The following is a 27,767-nucleotide window of genomic DNA, read 5'->3' as shown; positions in this document are numbered from 1 at the left end:
CCCCCCCCCGAGAGCAGAGACACCATCACAAGGGCAAAGGCGAGAGGGACCACCACGAAGAAAGATCCAACTGCGATGATCATCACCATCGCGAAGAACAACACAACAAAGGCCGAAGAGACAACGGCGGTCGAAGAGAGAAAATTCCATTATGATTCTTCCACGGGAAGGACAAAGGCCATTGGACAAATGAATGCCCCTTCGCCATTGAAAGAAAAGAAGAGTTTGACCGGCAGAATTCGCAGCCAGCGAAGCCAGTCAATCATACCTCGCAGTTGCCACCTCAGTCTTCGGCAACGGCAACCACTTGGGCTCCTACGCCAAATTGGCCGGTGTCATACCCGGTTTTCAATTACAACCCATTACCGTATGCACCACCTCCGCAACAATCAATACCAATGCTACCACCTCCGCAGTACAGTCAGACATGGTCCAGAAGCTCAACACCATTGTCTTGCTACACAACTCTACCTCTACCTCCGAAACTTGAGCCGGGGCAGATTCCAGAGCGAGCAATCGATGCACCTTCGGGCAGCAAGGTGAACATCATCAACGCCATCTCCGGAGGATCTAATGAACCAGTGCTTGACACAAAGAGGCAGCGCAAGGAGTACTTCAGAACAGTTTCTCATGTTAGCGAGGGCAAATGCTTCCGAATAATTTGGTCGCATGTCCCGATATCCTTCACACAGGCAGACCTTCGGCTGGAACACTAAACACACAATGACCCTCTCGTCATCAGGGCCAACATCGGCAAGAATTCATTGCACTTCGCAGGGAACGATGTAGGGAGAATACTGGTGGACAATGGGAGCTCCGCAGACATCCTCGTATGGCAGTGCTTTGTAAAAATGGGTTTCACAGAAATAGCCCTGCATAAGTCACCGTATCCGCTTATTGGCTTCGGAGGCAAGAGAATAGAAGCTCTTGGCAAGATAGAGCTTAATGTCACATTCGGCAAAGAAGCAGTACAAAGAACCGAAGCAATAACCTTCGATGTAGTTGACATCAACTACCCATATAACGCCATCTTCGGGCGCAACACCTTGGTCAAATTTGCAGCAGTGATTCATCAATCCTATTTATGCATGAAGTTACCTTCGGCCGGGGGAATTATCACAGTTTTCGGCAACCAGGAAGAAGCAAGAAGATGCAAAGACAATGCATCAATTGGCAACAAGAATGTCCATGTCATTGAAACACCAAATGAGGACAATGAGGCTGCAAACAGCGAAGAGCCGGAGAAGTCAGGAGGGGTATCCCCGGCAGAACACACGAAGAAGGTGCTAATGTGCGAAGATGTGCCCGACCGAATGGTGATCATCGGAAAATGGCTCGAAGAGGCTGAAGAAGCCAGGCTTATACAGTTTCTCTGCAATAATCAAGACGTGTTTGCTTGGTCCTCTTCGGACCTGCGAGGGATCAGTCGAGAGGTCATCGAGCATGAGCTCAGGGTGAACCCGAAGGCAAAACCAGCAAAGAAGGGACAAAGGTCAATGTCCGAAGAAAGGCAGAAGGTGGCTCAGGCCGAGGTACAAAAATTGCTGGACCGGGCGTCATCCGCGAGGTCCAGTACCCGGAGTGGCTAGCAAATGTTGTCATGGTACCGAAGAAGAACGGGAAGTGGCAAATGTGCATTGACTTCATAATCTTGAACAAGGCGTGCCCAAAGGACGAATACCCACTACCATGAATCGACACCCTGGTCGATGCAGCAGCTTGCTCGGAGATGCTCAGTATGTTGGACTGTTTCTTAGATTATCACCAGATATTCATGAAAAAGGCAGACGAGGAGAAGACCAGTTTCACCACCCCCTTCGGGACATACTGCTATGTGAGAATGCCTGGGGGCCTGCGCAATGCCGGATGCACTTTCAACAGAATGATCAAAAAAGTATTGGGGGATCAATTGGGGAGAAACATCTCCGCATACGTTGATGATGTGGTTGTGAGAAGCAAAAAGAAAGAGGATCATATCGAAGATCTTCACGAAACATTTGCGAATCTTCGTCGCCATGGCCTCAAGTTGAACCCGGAGAAATGTGTCTTCGGCGTGCGAAGAGGCAAACTATTGGGCTGCATGATCACCGAAAGGGGAATCGAGGCAAACCCGGAGAAGATCGAAGCCATTAGGCGGATGAAGCCGCCTACCACAAGAAAGGGGGTGCAGAAGCTAACAGGCAGGTTGGCTTCGCTGAACAGATTCATCTCAAAGTCAGCAGAGAAGTGCCTCCCATTCTTCAAGGCACTGAAAGGCTCTGGCAACTTAGAATGGGGCGAAGAGCAGGCGAAGGCCTTCGAAGACCTCAAGCAGTACATTGAGAAATTGGTAGTCATGTCCATCCCTTCGGAGAAGGAGTTGCTGTTATACATCTCCACATCAGGTGCAGCCGTAAGTGCTGCTCTCGTCGAAGAGCGCACAATCGAAGGGGCATTGACACAGGTGCCTATATACTTCGTTTCCGAAGCCCTAAACGGGTCAAGATTGCTATACTCAGAAATGGAGAAGATGGCATATGCGGTGGTCATAGCAGCACGCAAGCTTCGATACTACTTCCAGAGCCACAAAATCAAGGTTCCAACCTCTTTCCCATTTCGAGACATGTTTGAAAAAAGAGAAGCCTCCGGCAGGATAGGCAAATGGGCCACGCAATTAGCTGAGCACACCATTGACTTCGTCTCCAGATCAGCAATCAAGTCACAGGTCTTGGCTGACTTCATCGCAGACTGGACACCAGTCGCACCTTCGCAAGAGCAGCCGAAGATAGAGGCAATATGGCAACTTGAGTGTGATGGGGCTTACCAGAGAGACGGAGCAGGAGCTTCAGCAGTCCTGACAGCACCTTCGGGTACCCAACTGAAGTACGCAGTCAGACTTGACTTCAATGGGTGCACCAACAATGTCACAGAATACGAAGGCCTTCTCTTGGGTCTTCGCAAAGCAAGAGCGCTGGGCACACGAAGATTAACAATCAGGTCTGATTCAGAATTGATCACAGGCCAAACAAACAAATCAAACAGGGCTCTCAAGCCAGAATTGGCGAAGTACCTGGCAGCAGTACGTAGCATGGAGAAATACTTCCTCGGGTTTAGTGTCCGCAGTTTCTCCAGAATGAAGAATAAGCAAGCTGATCAACTGGCGAAGGCAGCAGCGTAGTTTGATCCATTACCGCCAGATGTCTTCAAAACATTAAAGCAGGCCTCCGTCAATTGTGCTGAAGAAACAGCTAAATTCGTCAACGCCATAACCAGCGAAGACTGGAGGGCCGCCATAATGGCTTATCTTCGCGGACACTTCATCCCGGAGGATGAGAAGGAAGAGAAGCGAATGGCACTTCGGGCCAGGAATTACAGAATCATAGGCGAAGAGTTATACCGAGGGGGAGTCTGCGCACCACTCCTAAAGTGCATCTCACGCGACGAGGGAAAACAGCTGCTTGAAGAGATTCATGCAGGGATGTGTTCTTCGCACATCGCAACGAGGGCCCTAGTCGGCAAAGCTTTCCGCGAAGGATTTTATTGGCCATCGACTGTGGCGGACGCTCACGATGTGGTTCGCACATGCCCAAATTGCCAAAGGCATGCCCCATACAGCAAATTCCCACCCGACGAGGTGCAGCTACTGCCTCCGGTATGGCCCCTCGCGCGATGGGGCATTGATATTGTTGAACCATTGCCTACAGCTCCAGGAAACTACAAGTACGCCGCTGTGGCGGTAGAGTACTTCTCAAAATGGGTCGAGGCCAAAGCGCTCAGGGACATCACAGCAGGAGCCCTGCAAAAATTCTTTTGGCAGAACATCGTCTGCCGCTTTGGGGTTTCGAAGGAGGTTACAGTGGACAAAGGCAAGCAGTTCGATTGTGGAACTTTCAGAGAGTTCACCACTCAACTTGGCATCAACTTATGCTTTGCCTCGGTTTACCACCCGCAGTCCAACGGTGCGGTGGAAAAGGCCAATGGCATCATCTTCGCAGGCATCAAGAAAAACATCACTGAGCTGCCGAAGGGGAAATGGGCGGATGAGCTGCCGAGGGTCATATGGTCTCATAACACAACAGAGTCCTGGACCACGAAGTTCACCCCTTTCAAGCTTCTATATGGCGAAGAAGCCGTAACACCCGAGGAAATCAAGCTCAAATCCTGGAGAACAGCCGAAGGGGCAGAAAACATCGAAGAAGACATCAAGCCCTCAATTGACACAATCGAAGCTGGCAAGATACAAGCAGCAATCAACTTGGGAAAATATCAAGAGGAAACACGAAGGTGGAAGAACAAGAAAGTGAAGCCCAAAAACATCAAAGAGAGCGACTTGGTGCTTCGAAGAATACCGAAGGCCAAGCAAAAGGGCAAGATGCACAGCAAGTGGGAAGGCCCATTTATCGTCGCATCTATGGCAAGGCCAGAGGCCTGCAGGCTCCGCACGCTAGAAGGCACCGAAGACCCTTATTCATGGAACAAGGACATGCTACAGAAGTACTACGTGTAGGAAATGTGTAAGAGACACCGGAGGAAAATAACCAAAGGGGCTTGTAGGGCAAATTCTTTTTCTTTTTTGCGTCTTTCTTTTTTTCTCATGTGTAAATCCGCACAATGTACCGAAGGGCCCGTACTCTTTTCCTCACGGGGGGAAGCTTTCGAGTGTCCACTCGGGCGCCGAAGGTGTGAGGTTTTTAACGAGGCGGAACCCTATGTAACCCCTTGTGAAATATAAACAAGGCCCCCACAAAAAAGTCTCGAAGGAACAAGCACGCTGCAAAGGCGCCGAAGCGTCTATCCCTCTTCGTCAAAGAGAAGAGGGGAGTCATCGGCACGAAGTACAAGACATAATGCTTGAAAGAAGTAAGCACGAGGCACAACCCTGATTAAGGGCTTCGCTCCTCATAGCTTCACTTTCGGAGAAATTAACAAAATCCCGTCGCATGAAAACGAAGGGTGGAAAGTCCTGTCACGCGAAAGCCGAAGGCTAGGCGCGAACCTCTCCGGCTAAAGAGCCGAAGGTCCCCTAACAAAATCCCGTCGCATGAAAACGAAGGGTGGAAAGTCCTGTCGCGCGAAAGCCGAAGGCTAGGCGCGAACCTCTCCGGCTAAAGAGCCGAAGGTCCCCTAACAAAATCCCGTCGCATGAAAGCGAAGGGTGGAAAGTCCTGTCGCGCGAAAGCCGAAGGCAAGGCGCGACCCTCTCCGGCTAGAGAGCCGAAGGTCCCCTAACAAAATCTCGTCGCATAAAAGCGAAGGGTGGAAAGTCCTATTGCGTGAAAGCTGAAGGCAAAGGCATGCATAATTAAAACAATAGGCCGGAGGGGCTAAAGCACATTTCACAGTCATCATCCATGCCAGTCGAGCGAAGGGGGGGTGGCGTTTCGCAAAACAAAAAACACGCACGACGCCGGTAAAAATGAACGAACAAAAAGGCGTTTGTAACCTCGCCCGCGCAAAGGGGGGGTGGCGCTTCGCAGTATATATTTGTGCACAGTCGAAGGATAAACGCCAAAAAATTACATAATTTATTACACACAAAGGACAGGTTTATTACACCGCGAAGATACACTCCGCACGAAGGCACGAAAAAATAAATTACATAGTTACATCCGAGGCATCTTCCTCGAAGACTAGGCGGTCCACCTCAGATATGATTTCCCGGACCGCCACATCAATTATTTCTTCGGCTGTCCGTAGAAGAAATGCTTCGAAGTCGTCCCCTGAAACTGAGGGCAACGCAAATTAACTAGAGCTCTCGACGAAGATGCCTTTGCATCGGTACATAAATTCTTGAGGCGGAAGGGGCTCCTCGTCCACCGGCTCTGGCTTCGGCTCACGGAGACCAGCGAGAGCACTATACGGTCTATCAGTATCGAGAATCCATTTTATTTCGCGACGAAGCGCGCGATCAGCAAGGATCTTCGCGTGTTTTCCGGATCACGCTGAAATTCGGCAAAAAAACGCTTCGCATCGGCGTTCCGAAGGTCGTAAACACGCATCCTATCCACCCAGAAATCTTCAAATGAAACCGAAGGGTAACGAATATGGAACTTTGCCCAGGACGCACCAGCGACATAGAAATCCTCTCGATTTAGCTTGCGAGGAAGCACGTCCTCGGTCACCTGCACAGGGGCCAACGCAGGGTCCTGCGCAGGCACCGAAGATGTTAGCTTACAAAAGTAATAATGACAACCAGAAGACCCCTACACAACAGCATACAACGACCCTCACACCTCGCCAGCCGAAGGATGAGAAGAGGACGCCCCTGTCCGGCCTTCGGGCGTCGGGGCTCCATCAGTAGTGTCTCGGCTGTTTTTGCCATTCGCACCCTCGCCACCAGGTCCTTCTTCAGCAGACACAGCTTCATGGAGGATGGGCTCCGCGATGGCATCAGCCTTGGCCTGGAGCTGAAAGATGCCAACTAGAAGTCAGCAGGTTTTCCGTAAAAAAAACAGATAATCACCTGGGGCTTCATCCGCTCGACTTCACGTTGTACAAGGGCACGACCTTCGCCCTTGAAGAAGTGCTCCATGAAGCTGACGGCGATGTTTTTTGCCCTTCGTCACCACGCTAGCTTGCCCAGCTTCGGAGGGAAAAAGACTGTACACTGCGGCACTGAGAGTACGGACGGCGACCATGGCACTGATATCTTCATGGAAATGCGCCCCAGCGTCCAGCATGGCGACGCAAGCGCGAAGCCACTGGAAAAAGGAGCCAAGATCAACTGTGTCGGTGCCTTTCGGAAACATATCCGGAGCCACAAGCCCATACCGGGCGAGGAGGTCAGGAAGCTCTTCCTGCAACTTCTCCGAACCGGTCTTTATAGCCTCTTTAAAAGTGCGAAGCCATCTTTGCATCGCATCTCGACATTTTTCAGCGTCTTCAGCAAGCAACTTGGCGGCCTTCGCGGCATCCTTCGCCTTCTCCGCCCGATCAGCGGACGCAAGCAGCTCAGTGGTAAGAGTCGCCTTCTCCTCAGCAGATCTGGTGAGGCGCGTCTGCAGCTCTGTTTTCTCCTTTTCCAGAGAGGCTACCTTCGCCTCCAGATCAGCAACAACAGCCTTTGAGCTGTCCTCAGCCGCCAACTGCCGGGCAGCACAGCACGCAGCCACGAAGGCCTTCAGCGACAAGTCTTGGGCACTCTCTAGGATGTTATTTAGCCCGCTCCCCATCAAGTCTTTTTCCATGAGGGGGAAGCAGAAGGAGTCCCCCGCTGCTACTAAAAGCCCACGTTCGTGGTCCTGGCTCTCAAAACGAAGAGATTTGACGATGTTCCCGCCGAGGCGCACAACAGTGGGCTTCGCACCGAGTTCCATAGCAACAGCTTCAGGATCAGCGTCACGAACGAAGAAGCTACTGCTTTCCGACGAACTGCTGGAGTCTCCGTCGCCACTCTTTTTCGCCCCGGAGGAGGACGTGGACTTCTCGGGCGAGGATGAGGCTTCGGCGTTTTTCTCGGAAGAAACTTCGACTTCTTTGCCGGTGGTAGGGGCTCCGCACGGAAGAGACGAGCGGCGGGGGGAGTCGACCACGACATTGACCTCCTCGACATCGCCCTCGTCTTCGCTCTCCTGGGTGGTGCTGAACTCAAGGTCCAGGCCGGGATGGACCGCCCTCAGTGGCACCGCCACCTGTGGAATGTTGAGGGGCGTTGCCTCGGTAGGAGGACGGTTGCTGTCTTCACTCCCGCCATCTTCGGATTCCCCCTTACTTTGCAGGGGAGACTGATGCAAGATAAAGTCGATGAGCCAGCTTTTCTTTTTCGGCTCTGCGGACGAAGATGCTTGCTTCCGCTTTGCCTTTTCCAGAGCCTTCCCCTTCTCCGGGCGGCCCTGGCCTTCAGCAAGCTTCAACTCGGCCGCCTGCTGAGGAGCGGAGAGGCCCAATGCGTGGAACACCCGGTTCCGTCGAGCCCCGCTAAGATGACCGACGAGGGCTTTGTACTCATCCCTTGACACTAACCCAACCATCTCATCGGCCCAGCTCTCGATGACAACAGGGTCCACCCCTGCATCGCCGAAGAGGCAAAAAGTGTAAACAAAAGAGCGAAGCATGCACCTCCATAACATGAGCTTAAGTACGGAAACTCACGGTTGTTTTGAAGGCTGAAGATGGTCGCGAAATCAGGTACTGGAATACCTTCGATCCAGCGGTCCTCGGCCAACCAGCTGGAGATGTCCCAGCCGACCCTGACGGGAAAGCAGCCGCAAGCGACGAACACTTCGATGATGTCGCGCGTGCTGAAGGTCTTCAATAGTTTCCGCAGCAGGGCAAGAAGAACCTCGTCTTTGACCCGGACATGACAGGTGGCCTTCGGCACTTCGCCAAGAGCAGCAATGCGGTCGACGACGAGGGGATGGGTCTTCGTGACGGGGTCCAATGTCACCTTGTGATAGAACCAGTATGAGGACCAATCGTTGGCCCACTTGTTCTTGCTCGCGGGGACTGGACTCGGGAGGTTCTTGTGAAAGGCGAATGTATAACAGCCATATTGGGGAATGGCTGATATCTCCGCACCTCTAGTTGATTCCACAGAAATCTTCTTCGGTTGGTAATGCACCCTGAAGGCACGAGCGAAGCCTTCTGCGCTTGGAGAAAGGCGGCAGGTCTTCACCAGCCACATATACAGATTCAGCCGCACGATCGAAGTAGGTGTCATCTGATGTAAGTACACCTTGAACAGTTGAAAAATGTCCACCACCACGGGGTCCAAGGGCATCCGAAGGCCGACGGTGAACAAGTCACAGAAGACAACCACTTCGTCGTTGCGGGGATGAGCAACAGTCTCACCCGTCGGAGGAGCGTGGACATCGTCAGCAGAGATGAAGCCTCGACGAGCCAAGTCGTCGAGGAGGGACATAGTCATTTTGGATAAGCCAAGTACAGTGGTTATTGGACCTCCCGATTGATTCCTCTTCGGAGCCATCTTCGAAGATGCTGAGTGTTCTGAGAGCGCCACTCTTGAAGTTCAGCACCAGATTGGTTCGAAGAAAACGACGCTCAGAAACAACCTTCGCGAAGCGAGAAGCGAGGAGGCTGGAAAGCAAGGACGGTGAAAATTAAAAAGCACAGCCGTCGCGGCGCCGCTATTTATAGGCAGGGGGCAAGCGCGAGAATTACCACACGCGCCACCGAGAAATGGAAAGACGCCAAACCACGCGCTGCACGTGTGAGATTTAGAAACCGAGGGGTATATCTGTCCTTTTAGGTCTACGAGCCAGCGCAAGATTTCCCGCCAAAGTTCGAATCTAATGTTTTGGGCGCGAACTAACGGTTATGAACATGAAAAATTTGCTTCCCCGACAGGAGCGCAACTTTTTTACAGGTGAACACAGACTGTGCTTCGCCGGCTACCGTCGTGGCGCCCAGCCCGAAGGGTGGCGCTTCGGGATGCCGACGGCGCCCAAGGAGTCGAAGACGCGCCCCTCCCGAAGATTGGACCGAGGCTCCGAGGGGCTACTATTGGGGACACCACCTTCGGGCCGGTCGCCGAAGGCGCGCGAAGACAAGACGTCAGGAGCTGTACCGCACGTAGGCTGAGATTTGGAAATCACGTGTACGTCCAGGAATATTCCGGGAATATGACCGTTGTAAGGGTGCAAAAGAGTAATTGTACATTGGAGGCGTAACGCCACCTATAAATACCCCCTGTAATGTTCATTGATGTGACTCATTGGATAGAGAGAGAGAACATTTACTGGTTGTCCCTTATTGTTTTAGTGTCCATCCATTCCGAAGACGCTCTCCACCAACAGGCGCCGTGTGCCGAGCTTCGTCCGGCGCCTGGCCCTCCCGAGGCGCAGCCGCTGCGTCGCCGGCGTGCGGCCCGGGCTGCCGCACTCTTGGAGCCCCCGTAGGGCCCCGGCTGCTGCTGCTGCTGCTGCTGCACCGCCCCCGCCGCACCTTTGGCCCCAGGAAGAGGAACAAGCGGCTTCTCCGCGGCGACAGGCTCATCCCCCTCCTGGCGCTGCCGCAGGATGCAGGGGAGGGGGCGAGAGGAGCCGGCCGCCGCTGGCTAGGGTTCCTTCGCCGGCTCCCAGTCGGCCATCGGGGATTTGAGGCGTTGGGCGGAGCAGATAGCAGAGGGATGGGATGCAGGGGAGGGGGCGTTGGGCCGCTGTGGGAACGTGAGTGTTGTCAGTGGGCCAAAAACTAAATGGGCCACCGTACCTGCTCATTTTGACTAGCCACCGGCCCAAAAACATGTCATCTTCCTCCTCCGGTGAATAGACATGTCGCCGCCGCCGCCACCTAGAACGCCATCGCCATGGCAGTTGGCAGGGGCCGAAGGGAGGGGGGTTCTGTTCCGCGGCTCTGCCGGTAGCTGGGGCAGCTGCCCCACTCTGCGTGATGGGTAGCTCCGCCTCTGACCTTGTGTAAACTACCTATGGCATATGGTGTTCCTCGTCCTGCATTTTTGAATGGCCAAATTTTTAGAACACATGGGTCATCTTTTCAAAAATAAAAAAGAACTACAGTGCTGTTTTCAGGAGAGAGAGAATTGAAGTTGTACTGTTACTTCGTAAAACATGCACGTGGCATAAGGAGTAAACAAAACTCCAACTACAATAGCATTTTTAGATAATGGAAACGAGTTCTAGCCTCTACAAAATATACATAGCCAAAAAATTATTATATATGAAATATAGCCAATTTACTACATCAGTAGAATTGTTTGAACTTTGAAGGCATTACAATTTTCTCTCTTTCGAAAATGAAGCAGATCACTGCTGACCCGGTCCCGCACCAGCGGCTAGCGGTAGGGACTAGGGAGGGGGCACGCGCGCGGGGATGCAAACGCCGCGGCCGTGGCCGGGGCCTGGGAAAAGGCAGGCTGGCTGGTAGTCGTGGCCGCCGCGCCCCGGGGACAAAGGCGTTCAAAAAGGGCGCTGGGAGACCGGGGCAGTGTCGCCACGCGCGCCGGCCGGCCACCACACCACCTCTCCTGTTACACCCGTGGCCGAGGAGAATCCACCAGCATGAGATAAATAAGAGAACAGAGACGAGAGATACAGCACAGAGGACAGATTCCTCTATTACATTGAATTCAGAATATTTTTTTCGTTACAAGTTTCTCACCCATGATGCGATATATATCAACCACCCACACACTGGCCAGCGGCCAACTCACACACGCCACCCACTTTACGCCTTCGTTCTATAATACGCCTTCTCATGTTGGCACGGGCCTGACATCTCCCCCGACTGAAGAACTTGCTTGTCCACAAGCAAGCGCATCTGGAAAATGAGCCTTGAGTACATTGTAATCTTCCCAGGTTGCCGCCTCTGCTGGAAGATGTGTCCATTTGACTTTGACTTGTGGCACAGCTACATTGCCTTTCTTGACAAGTCTGCGTTCAAGAATTTTCTCAGGGCTGGAAGCAACAATTGACAGATCTTTTACCTTTGGTAGTTCCTGATACACTGGAGTGTAATTGGGATGGAATGATTTGAGCTGAGATATGTGGAATACTGGATGAATTAGAATATCTGCACGAAGTTGTAGTCTGTAGGCTACTAAACCCACTTTCTCTAACACCTGATAGGGTCCATAGTATTTGAAGGCCAATTTAGGGTAAGGTCTGTTGGCCACTGATGTTTGGACATAGGGTTGTAGTTTGAGCAAAACTTGATCTCCAGGTTGAAACTGAAGTTCATACCTCCTCTTATCAGCTTGAATTTTCATTCTGGACTGAGCATTTGCCAAATGTTGTTTCAGAGATTGCAAATGTGCCTCTCTGTCTCTGACCAACTCCTAGACTGGTTGGTGCACCTCTGGTTGGTTCACTGGTGCCAAGCTCAAATTGGGATCATAAGCATACAGAGCCTTAAAGGGAGTGCATCCTAGGGCTGTGTGAAATGATGAGTTATACCACAATTCTGCCAAAGAGAGCCAACCTTTCCATTGCTTGGGAGAATCTTGGACAGCACATCTCAAATACATTTCCAAACACTGGTTGATTCGTTCTGTCTGACCATCACTTTGTGGATGATATGCTGTACTGAAGGATAATTTCACCCCATATAACTTGAACAATGTTTTCCAAAAGGTACTCAGAAAAATTCTGTCTCTGTCAGAGACAATTGACTATGGGAAACCATGCAATTTAACCACCGTGTCCAAAAAAATTCTGGCCACACCAGCAGCTGTGTATGGATGTTTCACTGCTAGAAAATGAGCATATTTGGTCAGCCTATCCACTACCACCATGATGACCTCATAACCTTCAAATTTAGGCAACCCTTCTATAAAATCGATTGACAGGTCTTGCCAAGCTCCGGCAGGAATGGGAAGAGGCTGTAATTTCCCAGCAAGGCGAGTGTTGATGTGTTTTGCCTTCTGACAGATTTCACACTGATGCACAAAGGACTCCACATGCTGCTTCATTCCCTTCCAATGAAACAACTGCTTAATTCTTTGATATGTTGCAAATGTTCCAGAATGTCCCCCAATGGCTGAAGAGTTCAATGCAGCAATGACTTTTGTTTGGAGTGCAGTGTTCTCCCCAATCCATAACTTCCCATGATATCTGATCACCCCCTTATCCAAGCTGAATCCTGCTGTATCTGGAGTGTGGACAGCCAGTTGAGCCAACAATGCCTGTGCTCGGGCATCAGTAACATATCAGTTCACCACTTCTTGTACCCACATTGGTTGAACCTCAGAAATGACCTGCAGTGCCATGAGATGTGCAACTCTGGATAAAGCATCTGCTGCCACGTTCTCTTTGCCCTTCTTGTAAACAATTCTAAATTTCAGCCCCATCAGCCTAGCCATGGCTTTTCTTTGCATGTCAGAGTGCAAATTTTGCTCATTCAAAAAAGCCAAGGATTTGTGATCAGTCCGAATTATGAACTCATGTTCCTGAAGATATTGCCTCCACTTCTCCACAGTCATAAGTAAAGCCAGAAATTCCTTTTCATAAATGGACAGTTGCTTGTGCTTTTCATCCAATGCCTTGCTTAAGAAAGCCATAGGTTGTTCTCTTTGCATCAACACTGCACCAATGCCCCCATCACAAGCATCAGTCTCAATGGTAAATGGCTCTTTGAAATCAGGTAATGCCAAGACTGGAGTAGACATCATGGTTGTTTTCAGTGATAGGAAAGCCTTTTCAGCCTATTCTGTCCAGTGAAACTGCTTCTTTTGGAGAAGTTGTGTCAGGGGTTTAGCCAACGCCCCATAATTCCTGACAAACTTCCTATAATAACCAGTTAATCCCCAAAACCCTCTTACTTCAGTAATGGACTGGGGTCTGGGCCACTGTAACATGGCTGTTGTTTTGGCTGGATCTGTAGCAACTCCATCCTTAGATATGATGTGATCCAAATATTCCAAACTGTGCTGAGCAAAGGAGCATTTGCTGGGTTTTAGAAAGAATTTGTGTTGTCTAAGAGCTTCAAACACTTGCTGGACATGTATCTCATGAAGTTCTAGAGAAGGGCTATATATCAAGATATCATCTAGAAACACTAGAACAAATTTCCTTAGAAATGGCTTAAGCACCTCATTCATGATGCACTGAAAAGTAGAAGGTGCATTAGTGAGTCCAAATAGCATCACTTTAAACTGGTAGTGCCCTTGATGAGTCTTGAAGGCTGTTTTATACTCATCTTGCAAGAGCATTCTTACTTCGTGGTATCCTGATCTCATGTCCAGTTTGGTAAAATACTTAGAGCCTGCCAATTCATCCAAAATCTCTTCAATGATAGGCATGGGAAACCTATTTTTGATAGTAATTGCATTGAGCCTCCTGTAGTCCACACAGAATCTCCAACTGCCATCTTTTTTTTTTTGCACTAAAAGCACTGGTGTTGCAAATGGATTGGTACTGTGGGTAATCAGACCAGCTTCCAACAGATCTTTCACCTGTCTTTCAATCTCAGTCTTGTGTTGAGGAGAATACTTTTAGGGCCGAGAATTTATTGGCACAGCATCAGGTTGCAGAGGAATTGCATGATCATACACCCTATTGGGAGGTAGTACTTTTGGTTCACTGAATATATCAGTATATTGATGTAATAGCCTCAAGACTGACTCGGGAACATCCTTGAATTGCTTTTCTGGTATGAAATCGACAATGGCACATGCCCATATGTCATTAGCTTTACAACTCTTCCAAACTTGCTTGGCTGACATAGCCTCCAATTTCACTGGCCCAGGTTGAACTCCCTGAATCTTGATTTGTTTGTCCTGTTCCCAAAACTCCATGATCCTATTCTCCCAATCACAGGTCATTGGACTATGAGCTTCCAACCAATCAAATCCCAGAATTGCATCATATGTACTAAGATCTAAGGCTCTCATGTCAAGTGTCAGTGTATGCCCCTGACACAGCCACTGTAGTTGCGGAACCATCAGATTTGAGGTTAATATTTGTCCATTTGGCAGCTTGACAGGTTTGGAAGTAGTGAGGACTGTCTGTAATCCAGCATCAGCTACAAATTTGGAACTCACAAATGAATGTGAACTGCCACTGTCCAACAGCATCATCATAGTCTTCTTCTTAACCTGAGACTTGATTTTGAAACATCCCACACCTTCTGTGCCAGACAAAGCGTGCAAAGACAGTTGTAAGAAATCCTCAGCCAAAGAGTCCTCTACAGCCAACTGGTTGAGGATGTCATCAGTTAAGTTCTGATCGAGGTCATTGACTGCCAGGGTGTGTAGTTGTGCCTTGGTTCTCTTTGTACAAACCTCCACATGACCAGGTTCAAATTTGTCACCACAATAATAACACAGCCCATGAGCTTTCCTGTAATCTCGTAATTGTCTTTCTCTCCACAATGTATTGGTATTCTGCTGTTTGTTGTCCCCTTTACTTGTACTTTGTCCATATCTTGGAACAGTTGGCGAAGAGTTTAGTTTACCCTTGCCTCTCTCCACAATCCGCTGCTGTATTCTTGCCAACAAATACGCACGATCAACATCATCAGGCACTTGGCCCTGCACAGAGTATCTAATCTCCTCCTTGAGTCCATTCACAAACTGAGTGGTAAAGGAAACCTCTCCATACTCTGAATTATACATACAAATCTGAAACTGTAGAGACTGAAAAGCACTATAGTATTCTTCGACTGACCCAGTTTGGCGAAGTTCTAAGAGATCAGTCATCGCAGTACGGTACCCATCTTTCCCAAACTTCTGTTCTACTGCTAAAGCAAATTCGAGCCAAGAAGCATTCTTATGTTTCTTCGTGAAAACCTGTAGCCACTGGGATGCAGGTTCATCAAAGTGCAGAGAAGCAACGCTCACCCAATGCTCTAACGAAACATCCATTAGCTTGAAGTAATTCAGAATTTTATCCTTCCAAACTATGGGGTTTTTGCCATTGAAACGGGGACAAGACATCTTAAGCATGTGGTAACGAGAGACTGGCCCAGCGCGCGTGTGCTCACCTCGGTGGGACTGATGGACAGAATCCACATCGGAAGTGATGGAATCGCTGTCGGATGATGGTGAAGTCCGACGACGATTCTGCTGCATGCGTAGTTGGGCGATTGCCTGCCCTGCTTCGCCGATCTGACGGGCCATCAGCTTTTGCTCGGCCGTCTGCATATCAATGGCTTGGGTGTTGAGCTCCAGATGGGCACGCATCTTCTGCTGCACGATCCCGATGTCAGTGACCCTGGTAAAGAGCATATCGACACTCTCCAGGATTTGATCCAGCTTGTTAATCTCCTCCGCGTCCACATCCACGGCGTCGAGTATGAATTTGGTCTGGACTGATGGCTTCGGAGGAGCCGTGATTGACGCCGACTTGGTGACAACAGGAGGAAGTGGATCGGGACGGAGGCGTCGAATCTGAGACTATCCTAAGCGGCACGAGGTCAAGTGGTCGACGGCGCCAGAGCGGCTAACCGGCGATATGCGGTGGCCGCCGGCGACGAGGGTCGACAGGCGGGGCGTGGACGCCGAGATCGGATCGGATCGCGGCAAAGTTGCTAGGTCGTCAAGGAGGCGAACCCAGCGGACTCGACGCAGATAACTTGGTGCGGAGGCCGGTAGCGGCGGATCGCCGGAGGGGAAAGGCCCGAATCTGATACCAATTGTTACACCCGTGGCCGAGGAGAATCCACCGGCATGAGATAAACAAGAGAACAGAGACGAGAGATACAGCACAGAGAACAGATTCCTCTATTCCATTGAATTCAGAATATTTTTTTCGTTACAAATTTCTCACCCATGATGCGATATATATCAACCACCCATACACTGGCCAGCGGCCAACTCACACACGCCACCCACTTTACGCCTTCGTTCTATAAAACGGCTTCTCATGTTGGCACGGGCCTGACCTCTCCTCCTCCTCCCGTGGATTCTCGCGCGGCCTGCCACCGTTGGTCAACCTCCAGTCCAATCTCTCTCTACTAACACAGTAAAAGTTGCCTTTCATTTCGTGCAGCTAGTCCCCCGCCGAGTCACGTCCCGGGCTAGTCGAAGCTAGCGGCACGGACACCCATGCACGGTGAGGACCGGACCTGGCTGTAGCTTCTTCTCATCTGGGCACTACTCGCCGCATTGTGTTCCGCGCCGTAAAAGCAGGGTTCCCTCCCGTAGCCGTGTAGGAGTAGGCCGTAGCTTGGCTCGTCGATGCGGGCGCGGAAAGACGTGCGGGGCGCCGCGCAGCGCACGGCGCCGGCTGGCTCCGCGGAAGAAGAGAGGCCGGCGACGGCGAGGCGCCGGGCCGGGGCGGCTGGCGGTGGTCAAACCGAACGGAGGGGACGAAGCTAAGCCAGGACCAGGAAAGGCGATGGTGGGAGCGAGCGAGGGGATGTCGAGGCGCTGCAGAAAAGGAGAAGCTTTGCAGTATTGCTTGGCGACGTACTGTACCACAGCAGCGCCAGACTGCCGGGTGCTCGTTTTGAAAATCTCCTCTTTTTTTCTCCCACCTTTGCCTCTTTTTGTTCCTTGGGTGTGTTTAGATCCCACAAAAATCCCCAACATCCAAACTTTCCATCACATCGAAGCTATAAATATAGCAAATAACCCATGTATGGAGTACTAAATGTAGGTAAATAAAAAAACTAATTGCATAGTTTTGATGTACGTTGCGAGACGAATTTTATGAGCCTAGTTAGGTCATGGTATGACAATATTTACCACAAACAAACGAAAAATGCTACAGTGTGCTACAGTGTCCGATGTGACTTTTCGCATCCCTTTTTCCCTCCATCTAAACACAGCCCTTCTCACGACTCGAGCTGAAGGGACTGGTGAACGTAAAAGTGACGTGACGACTGCTGTGCACAGTTGGATCATCAACTAAGTTGTGATCATCTAATTACCGCCATTAGATTCGTCGCGAAAAAATATACTCATTCATGAAGAGATTTTACAAATAGACTTTATTTAACTCGTCATGCATGCATACCCGTTTTAGAATATCTAGAACGGGAACCAAAGGGGGCCTGAGCCAGACGCATATGCCACTGGTGGTGCCAGTGATTTTTCAGTCTCCAAAGATTTTCCACTAGATTTTGAACTCATGCGTGCATGGCCTATATATGCATTGAGCGACTGCTACCGAGAGGAGCGAAACTCTCGTCACCATATACTACAATACTAGTCGTTTCCTTTTCTTTTTTTCCCCTCTCATTTGTGATGATAGAGCCGTGGATCCGGAAGTGCGTGTCATCACTAGCTGAATGTTGAACTAATATAGTAGTATACACTAGTGTCAACAAATACTAGCGTTCGTTGGGTCACTTCATCTGTGTGTCTGACTAGGCATGGATGAAGGTAGTATATACCCCTTAATCCCTGTCAGCAGTCAGCACACACAACAAAGCTACCTAAACCTTGGGCCCTCTTGAATATGACCACCAGCCCTGGGTTTCACTGGACTGGCTACACTACACTGATCACCAAAGAGTGGTTGCCAAGGCGGCTGGTTTGGTAATTTGGTTGTTGGGTGAACCTCTTGAGGGTCTGTTTGGAACAGATCTAAGCAAGCTGGTACCGGCCTGATGACTGACGACGAGGCATGATTGGCCGGTGGCCCAACGACGACCTACCAAACGAGCAGCCTGCCAGTGCCAGCCTTGCTTTCTCCACTGCTCATTGACGAATGTTTTGGAAGCAAGCAAGCGTGCAGGAGACTGAGTGAGCGAGCGAGTGATTCGAGCCCCTATAGCTAGCAGCGGCCGTGCAGCACGCACGCACGGTCGCCGGTCAGTCAGAGCACACATTTTGCATACATAGGCGCCGTTCCCTTCCCAAAAAGTTTGCTACGGTAACTGTCACATCAAATTTTCGGACACATACATAGAGTATTAAATGTAATTGAAAAAAATAACTAATTACACAGTCTAACTGATTAGCATGAGATGAATCTTTTAAGTCTAATTAATTCATGATGAACATTATTTGTCAAGTAATAATGAACTATGCTACAGTAACTTTTCATCCCAAAATCGCGAACTGAACCGGCCATACTCTATCGGTCGACGTCGACCAATCCGCTTTTGCTGTTGGCTGGACGTGGGACCCACATGCGGTTGAGGTTAGTGGTCGACTGCGTAGTGGTAGCGGCAGTGGTGGTGGTTCACTTGCTTTCGAGCTCTGCTATTCTAGTCTTCTAGAAGGTTTTACCCGCGGTAGCGGCACAGTGTCGTAGGAATTTGGATTAGTTTTCCACTTTTCCTCAAAGTATAGTACTCCGGCTTATTGTTCTTTTTCGGAAACATTGTGTAACAGGAGATCATATCAATGCACATATTATCCACGAGTCATTTATGGAAAATGACATAATTTAAACGAGGCATGCAGAATCGGAAAACAACAGAAGGCTTAGTTGCATGTCACACACAAAGTTCTTATGCATGCAAGAAGGAAGGCATCTAGATTGACACGAATGATAAAATTTCTATATGTGGCTGCTTTGGTTGAATTGAGACACATGCATTTCTTATGTGCATGCCCATCAATATAGCTAGTGGTTCTTCTCTGCCAACCTTTTTTTTAAACGAGCCAAGCAGAAGAGCGGTTGATTATATTAATAAGGAAGAAGGTCCAGACTGGACAGGCAGCACTACATAATAGGTTTACAACTTAAGACAACATAGGATTGACGCGCACAAGGTTCTTAATTGCGCCAACAGAAAGGTTGTAGGATCGTCAATGTATGAAGTTACCGTGCGTGCTAACAAAACGTCACTAAGATTGACGCACATGAAGTTCTTACTCAGCTCGCACCAACTAAAAGGCAATAAGATCTACAATGTATGAAGTTTTTGTGCGTGCTAATAGAAAATCAAAACGATCGACACACAAAAAATTCTTTTTTGTGCCAACAAAAAGGCAATAGGATCAGCAATATATGGAGTTCTTATGTGTGGCAAACAAAAAGCTACTTCATTGAGACAAAAAAATTTCTTTTTGTTGCGCACAATAACAAAAACTCATTTGGACATGGATGGAGCAAGCAGATATTGCATGACAATACAAAGATACTTTGATTAGCACACAAGTTGTTATATATATGCATGCACCGAAGAAAGCCACTTTGATCATCAGCACTCCTATATATGTGCGCGAGCACAAAGCCAGCCAGATTGACAGTGTGTGAAGTTGTCGTATGTGCCAAAAAGAAATCTAGGTCGATCAGCTCAAACAAAGTTCTTGTTACACATGGTAACAAAAAAAATCATTTAGACCTAGGAATGTACAAGAAGATATTGCATAACAATAGATAGATACTTTGATCGACACATAGATATACACGACACCAGAATAAACCATTTTGATTCGCATAATTCCTATGCTTGCGAACAGAAAGCCAACTAGTTAGCAGATTGACAGCGATGCGCCAGCAAAAAGCCAGTGCGATCGATACAAACAATATTTTTTCTTTTGTTATGCGTGCTAACAAAAAGACCATCCGGGCCAACGTGCTTTGATCAACACATAGGATTCTACGGTGCAGCACCGGAAAAGCTACTTTACTTGGCACACAGGAAGTCCTATGCACACCAACAGAAAGCCAGCAGAAGCGCCACGACCGAAGAAGAACGAGAAGAGCCAAGGCCCTCGTCAAACTCCTCCACCTTTCCAGCAAGCACTAACGCAGGAACGGCATGCGGGAGCGGACACGAGCATTTCCCACAATAGACACCGGTAAGCGTATCCCTAAAACCACAATAGACATAGCATGTTAAGTTGTCGTATGTGCCAAAAAAGAAATCTAGGTCGATGAGCATTGTTACACATGGTAACAAAAAATAAATCATTTGGACCGAGGAACGTGCGAGAAGATATTGCATGACAATAGAAAGATACTTTGATCGACACACAGATATATATACACGACACCAAAATAAAACCACTTTGATTCGCACAGTTCCTACATGCGCGAACAGAAAGCCAGCCAGAGCCAGTTAGATTGACAGCGTATGCGCCAACAAAAGCCAGCGTGATCGACACAAACAACATTTTTTTGGTTATGCATGCTAACAAAAAAACCATTTAGGGCAACGCGCAAGTAGCAATTGCGTGGCAATGGAAAGCTGCTTTGATCCACACATAGGAATTTCTTCTGTGTGGCACCGAATAAGCTACTTTTGGTTGGCACACATGAAGTCATATGCGCGCCAACAGAAAGTTAGCAAGACCGCCACACCCGAAGAAGAATGCAAAGAGCCAAGACCCTCGACAAACTCCTCCACCTTTCCAGCAAGCACTAACGCCGGAACGGCATGCAGGAGCGAACACGAGCATTTCCCACAATAGAAGACACCGCTAAGCGTATCCCTGAAACCCCATTTGCTCACAGACGACCTCCGCAAAATACGCTGGGATACTGTAGAATTCTACAACGTTCCTGATGAGCAAACGCAGCGGACAAAAAGCTGGAAGTTCTGGCTGAGGAAGTCGCGCCGGTTTACAGGAAACCCAGCTACTCTCCAGCCGTAACGCTTCCCCTTTCGACGCACGGTCGGAAACGTTCCGGTAGGTTACACACGTCGAGAGGTAGTGGTGAAGCTAGAGCAAATCGAAGGGGTGCACTCGCCTTGTGGGTGCATAGAGTTGAGCTGTGTGGATTGCATATATGGTGAAAAACTGAATATAATCACTAGTTTTGCTTATTTCTGTGGGTGCATCGGCACCCGCTGCTTATAGTGTAGCTTCGCCCGACGAGAGGGGGGTGAAATCTCAAACAAGTATCGTGCTCGCCACCAGGGGCGGATCTAGGGGGGCTAGGGGGGCTCCAGCCCCCTATAGCCATGAAACTCCATTGGAGCAAGAGGTGGAGGGGGGGAGAAGAAGAGAGGGAAATGAGGTGGAAGGGAAGGGAGCCCCGTATCATCCTGTGCTGCATCTGCCACTGCTCACCACCAAATATCCTATGTGAAACTCAAGCGACTCCCACGCTACCGCATCGAGCGCTTTCTGGGACGGACCCATGACCATGAGCTAGCACACTTCTACGGAGGAGAATTCGAAGTCCCGGCACCATCGGTCGATCACTGCCCAGATCTCGGACGACCGGCGCCCGGCCGGTCAAACTCTTTGCATCTCCCCTCCGTGTGCCAGCGGGCAGTGGTCACAGTGCTACTTGCCTGCTTTTTTTTAAAAAAAAACTTTTTTCCTTCCGGGATGTAGTACGGGGTCAGACGGTCACTGGCGCTGGCCGTGGCTGGCTTTGGATCGCCCAGGCAAGAGGTTTCCAACTCCGTCTCTCCCGAGCCGCGCCGGCGACCCGAGTCCGGGCCATCTCACATCTCAGCTCGCCGCACGCGAGCTGGTGGGCGTGGCTGGCCGGTCCTGGTGGCCCTCCACACGTGGGCACCGACTGACCCCGATGCGACCGACTGACTGGCACCCTCGCTCGCGCTCGCATCTTTGAACGAGCGGCGTCCGTCGACCACCCGCACGCTCCCCTCTCTCTCTACAGTGCCCTGCTGGAAAGAGAAGGAAAGAAAAAGAAAAGGAAAAAAAGTCACGGAGAGCCAGGCAAAGCCAGCTGCTGGATCCAGCGCCATGTTTGGTTTGGTGTCAAATCAAGTTTGCACTAAAAGACGAATGTCCGCATGAAGTACTAAACGAAATTTATTTGCAAAACCTTTTTTAGGAATGGGTGTAACTTTTCGAAACGAATCTAATGAGCCAAGTTTCATCATAATTGGCTACAGTGATGCTACAGTAACCGCGCTCAATCATCCTCCAATCGTGCGGTCAAAGACCTCATTAACTAGAGCAACTGCTACAGTACCATAATTGTGGAAGTAATTTTGTAATTAGACTTTATTTAATACCACTAATTAATAGTCAAAGCATCATTTCTCTCTCATCAAAATATTTTCACACTTCAACCAAACATGGCCCAGACGACGAGGCCGAGGGGCGGGGAGCGCGGGCCCCTTAAAAAAACCGCCGGTCAAAGTGTCAAACCTGCCACCACGCCGGTGGGCCCCCCACGCCCCACCTCACCTCGTCGTCCCCTGGGCCTCACTCACCTCGCCTCTTATACCCACCACCCCACTCGTCGCCGGTCGCCCCCACCTCCCCTCTCCTCCTGATCAGACTTCCCTCTCTCTCGCCGCTCTCCCCGCCTCCCCTTTTTCTTCTGGCTTCAGCCATGAGGCAGTGGAAGTCGCTGGTCCCGGCGCTGCACCTGCACGCCCCCGCGCCGCCCTGCTTCCCGCAGCCGCCGGCGCCGTCGCCCTGCCCCTCGCCGCCCAGGGACGGGGACGGGGAAGACGACAACCAGCTGCCCCGGCCTCCCCTGGAGCAGCAGCTGCAGGTGGTGCGGCTGGTGGGGTGCGACGGGCGGGTGCGCGCGTACCCGCCGCCCGTGACGGCGCGGGAGCTGATGCAGCAGCACCCGCGGCACCTGGTGTGCCGCGCCGACGCGCTGCTCATCGGGGAGCGGATCCCCGCCGTCGCGGCCGGGGAGGAGCTGCAGCCCGGGCAGGCCTACTTCCTCCTCCCGGCGCACCTCTTCCGCTCCGTCCTCTCCTTCGTCTCCCTCGCCTCCTCGCTGCTGCTGCTCCTGTCGACGACGACGGCCTCCGCGCGGGGCAAGGCCGCGGGCGCCAAGGCGGCGGGCCCGGGCCGCCCGTTCGAGCTCCACCGCACCGCGGCGGGCACGCTGCAGATCAAGTTCTCCGACGACTTCCTCGTCGGCGGGGCGGACGGGGACGGGGCGGCGCGGCGGGAGCCCGCGGCGCCGGTGCTGCGCGGGGACGCGCGCCTCGCCAAGGAGTACGAGGAGCTCGTCGGGTACGGCAAGTCCCGCCGCTGGGCGCCCAAGCTGGAGACCATCGAGGAGGTCGTCGCCGTCGCGGCCGCCGCGGCGGCCGGCGCCGGCGCGCCCAACCCGGAGCGCAGGAAGAGCCGCGCGCTGCCGTTCCTCGGGCGCCTCGGCAGCCGGCGCCGCCGCGACGCGTGCGCCGGCGGGAGCGCCGTCGCGTGCTCCGGGTAGCTTGCTAGGTCCGGGTCGTTTAGGTAGCTAGCCCGGGCGGCGGCTCGCCGGCCGGCCGGGCGCCCTTGATCTGTAATTAGGGGAGACAAATTTTGGTGCCGGTGAATCTGTAAAAATGGGGTGGCCGACAGATTTTCCTGATTTCCTCCTCCGCAGTCACGCGTGCTCCCCGCCGTCCGGCGCGAACTCCCACGCCCGCCCCGCGGCGGGATTCCATTCCTGTGTGCCGCCGCCGCCGCAGCTAGCTAGCTGCCTAGCTCTCGCTCTCGCCCGCGGCCCGCCCACGGGAACGAACGCAACGGAACGTGCTGTCGTGTCAGATGCCGCCGCCGGTGCCCGTCACCGGCGGCAGCCATCGTGCGACCGGAAATGGGTGACGACGTCACCACCGGGGGCGCTCCCTCCGCGGGTGGCGCGCGGCGGTGGCGGGTCAAACAAACAAGCAACCTAATGAAGCAAGTGGCAGACATGGAATCAATCCGGAGGTAGTGGTCGATCGGCTGGAGGAATCCATAGGTTAATACCTCATCGGAGTGGAGGATTCGATTGGTAAATAAAATCCTCATCCGGAGATAGCTAGCTAGGCCAGATTATATGCGGCACCGATCTCCTGCCTACCGTGCTGCTCCTCCGTCCCGGGCAGCAAGGAAGGAACAAGGCAGATCCGAATATGCCGATGCTCCTTCGTGCCCACCCATGGCGTGATCTGCCGGAGATCAGGCTCCGGCATCCGGTCCTGCTGGTCTGGTGACTAGACACAAATATATTGCACCCAGGCGGCGGTAGCTTAGCTAGTACTACCACTAGCTAATCATGGTTATTAGTCGGAAACGAACATGACCCTAGAGACGCTTAGCGAAGCGGGCGGGCCCCATGGCAGATGGTTTGACCGTGGTCAAATCAAAGTGAGCCCTGCCCTGCCCTGCCCTGCCCCGACAGCTATCCCGATGATAGCCGGATTAAGGGTGTGTTTAGTTGATGAAAAAATTTGGATTTTGATACTGTAGTACATTTAACGTTGTTACTTGACAAATAATATCTAATTATGGACTAATTAGACTTAAAAAATTCAGCTCGTACTAATCAGTTAGACTGTGTAATTAGTTATTTTTTCAACTGCATTTAATGCTCTATACTTATGTCCGAAAATTTGATATAACGGGTACTATACAAATTTTTTTGGAAACAGAGCCTAAATTAAGCGGGCGGGCGAGAGGGGGCCACGTTCTCCGAGGTAAACAAAGCGGGAGGAGCGGGGGAGGCTCGTGGGACTCCCAGCTGACTCCTCGCCTGGGTCGCCGTGGATCGATTGGGAGGCGGAGGCGGAGATCCCATCTCGCTCCTGTTGCGGGCACGCACGCTCCTCCATCATCAGTGCCCCCTGGGCCCGGTCAAAGCTGCACGCCAGCTCCCACTCCACTGTCCTGCTCTACATTCCTCATCAGTTCTCACCGCGCTCGCTGTTCGGCTGATCGGTTGTGGGTTTATTTTGGTTGAATGTAAACAATAGCCGTCATATGTCAACAGTGCTAGGTTTATACTTTTGAAATCAGGTTGATGGCGGCTGATTCCATTAAAAAAATGGCAGCAGTTTGTGCATTTGAAATTGAACAGCAGCACCAGCAGATTCACACTACTCATTACCGCACTAATTATCAAATGAGCCACTAATCACAGCAATTCCAACTAATCATTACCACTCATGACCCCATCCTTAAAGCCTCTACAGTTTGCTACAGCATACATAGAAGTAGACAATTTACAAAATTTGTAGCCGTCATGAGTCACTAATGACACAGCTACACGTCTCACAACTGCATCCATCTCCTAGACAAATTGCCACTGCATTACTTTATAAATTCACCTAATCAAACTAATTTCAAGTAGTACCCATTGTAAGCAGGCAAATTCATCAACCTCCAAAAGCCATCTGCAACCCTCTTGCAACCCTCTTCCTCAACTAGCCAGTCCCTCAAACCCATGCTCCCAGTCCCTTCCATACCTCATTCATCAAAATCCTCATCCTCCATGTCCTACGAGGAACTGCATGTTTACAAATAATTCATTAGTACAAACTTTGGCAGTCAACTAAATATTGATCATTGCAGACATATATGTCAACTAATAAACAAGTTTCACATGCTTGTTCCCAAGGAGTCCAAGTCCCAGCGTAATCCACTCTCGGACTTCTTGTGTAGGTGCATCAGGACTCAAAGCTATTGAGGCAATTTGACTCAATTGGCCTAGTCCAGCACCTACCCTACGCCTCGGTGGATGTGTAGGCCCTTCCAGCTGATGCACAAAATTGTGAAGTGCCAGTCCAGCCATTATAAGTTGTGATTGCTTTAGTAGTGGATAATGAGGTACGCGATCCAACATTTGCCACTTCATTTTTGCTGCTCCAAAACTCCATTCAATAACATTTCTCAGCCTTGAATGGTGCCTGTTGAACAACTCCTCTGCGTTTCGAACGACTTCAAAGCTGTGAAGTAGAGGTCCGAAGGGATTGGCACACCATCGTCTTCTAAGAGTTGCATTGCTGCATCAACCTCTTCCTGCTCACGGTTCCGGGCACGATCTCTAGATGAACTCCGTGCAGCAATGCTGTCCGATATCTTCCCCAACATTTCCCCAACTTCGCAGCACTTCTTATGTGGGCTCTGAACCTCTTGGTCGCCATGGCCACTTTTGGATCCAGAATGATAACTGACAGGGCCGCTGTGATCGTGCTGCCTCATAACATGAGGAGGTGTTGACGAACTGAAAGGATCTTGATCACGCGATGTCGTAGCCTAGAGGGGGGTGAATAGACGTTTCTTCAAAATTTAGCGCTTAATCCCTGCTGGGACTGCCTGAACCGGTCAGACCGGTCTACCAAACCGATCAGACCGGTCTATGCAGGCAGACAGCCCAGTCAGCGGGAACAAGTCCCCTCTCGAGCTTGAACCTATAAGAAACTTGGGATATGTGTCTTGCAGAGTATTTCTAGCAATATAAACAAGTCCCTACACACAAGTAGAGCACACCCAAGAAGATCGAGTGGAAGCACAATTCAAACTCAAAACTATAAATGCAAGGTAAGTAAATCAAACCGAAATAGAGATGATGCAATGAAGATACGGTGAATTGTTTGACCGAAGTTCGGATTCACCCTCGTGCACCCACGTGTGAATCCTACTCTCCGTTGAGGAAGCACGTAGTGACCCCAAGGTTAAGATATCTCCTCTTCTCCACTATATGACCATGCGCCCTCTTGGCACACGATCGAAGCCGCAACAAACTTGCCGCTGCTCACCACAACCTTGGGAGCTAGCCGGCGATGCCTAGCCGTCTAGGTGCCGATGCTCCAAGAGTAACAAATGCTTCAATCGAGTTGGCCGACGCAACTTCAAGTGCTCAAAGCTCAGGATGTTTCTCTCTTGCTCAAATGGCTCTCAAGGAATGGATTCAATCAACCCAACTTAAAAATTCACCTTGAATCAAGCAACTCTCACAAAGAGAGGTTGGGGAGGACTCTCCAAGTGCTCACAAGGCTCTCAAGATGTTCTGAACTTTCTAGCATCAGCACCCACGAATGGGTGAAGTCATGGGGTATAAATACCCCTTCTCACAAAACTAGCCGTTGCCCTGTCAGTGTTAGACCGGTCAGACCGGTCCCCTAGACCGGTCAGACCAGTATGTTTTGAAAACTAGCCGTTGGAGGCTCACCCTGCTCAGACCGGTCCCTCTCTGTTTTCTGCAGTTAGCTCTCACTCCTTAGGCTAAACTCTCTAGGGACTGGTTTGAGCACTTTTGGTATTGTCTAAACCTACTGATGTTGCATCCCTCTTGATACTACGGCATACCTATACTCAAGTGCACAAATGAAATATACAATTTGCACGATTACTTAGCTTTTTCATAATATGATCATGCCGACTTTTCTTCGATCAATACCGTGAGGGCATCAACATCTTCTTTATTTTGAGCATACCCGCTTTGAGCTAGTGACTTTGAATCTTTGAATTGCATAGGAATGAAATCCACCTTGATTCACAAGTCACCTTCTTTTCTTGAATAATGACACTCTTCAACTTAGAGCTCTCCATGACTCTAGGATCTCCGGCCTTTGACACGTATCGGTTTCTTTGCTCCCCCCAAGTGTAGCCAAAATGGCCTCTCATGCCATATTTCAATATAATGTTTTGGCGATTGATGACACACACAATACTTGGACTAATATGATTGTTAAGATGACCATTCTCAGGCATTTAGGTTCAAGTGATGACAGAGATAAGATAGGCATAGCAAGGCCCGAAGGGCCGCCCCTACGGGGGTTCCGCTCTTCGGTCCAAAGGACAAGAATTGAAGAGACCGTGAAGA

General features: G+C 50.5%; 1 protein-coding gene across 1 annotated transcript; it reads left to right on the top strand.

Moving 5' to 3' along the window:
* Positions 1–22,458: 22,458 nt before the first annotated feature.
* LOC120684377 lies at positions 22,459–23,546 on the top strand. Its single transcript, XM_039966244.1, has one exon. The coding sequence runs from the start codon at positions 22,560–22,562 to the stop codon at positions 23,403–23,405; it is 846 nt and encodes a 281-aa protein (XP_039822178.1). The 5' UTR covers positions 22,459–22,559; the 3' UTR covers positions 23,406–23,546.
* The last annotated feature ends 4,221 nt before the right edge of the window (positions 23,547–27,767 follow it).

The sequence above is a fragment of the Panicum virgatum genome, chromosome 8N (genome assembly GCF_016808335.1).
Source record: "Panicum virgatum strain AP13 chromosome 8N, P.virgatum_v5, whole genome shotgun sequence".
NCBI lineage: Eukaryota > Viridiplantae > Streptophyta > Magnoliopsida > Poales > Poaceae > Panicum > Panicum virgatum.
The sequence above is the reverse complement of the archived record's forward strand: the minus strand, read 5'-3'. Positions and strand labels throughout refer to the sequence as shown.

Coding starts and splice junctions, on each gene's coding strand:
- LOC120684377 (XM_039966244.1), top strand. CDS start 22,560: ATGAGGCAGTGGAAGTCGCTGGTCCCGGCGCTGCACCTGCACGCCCCC.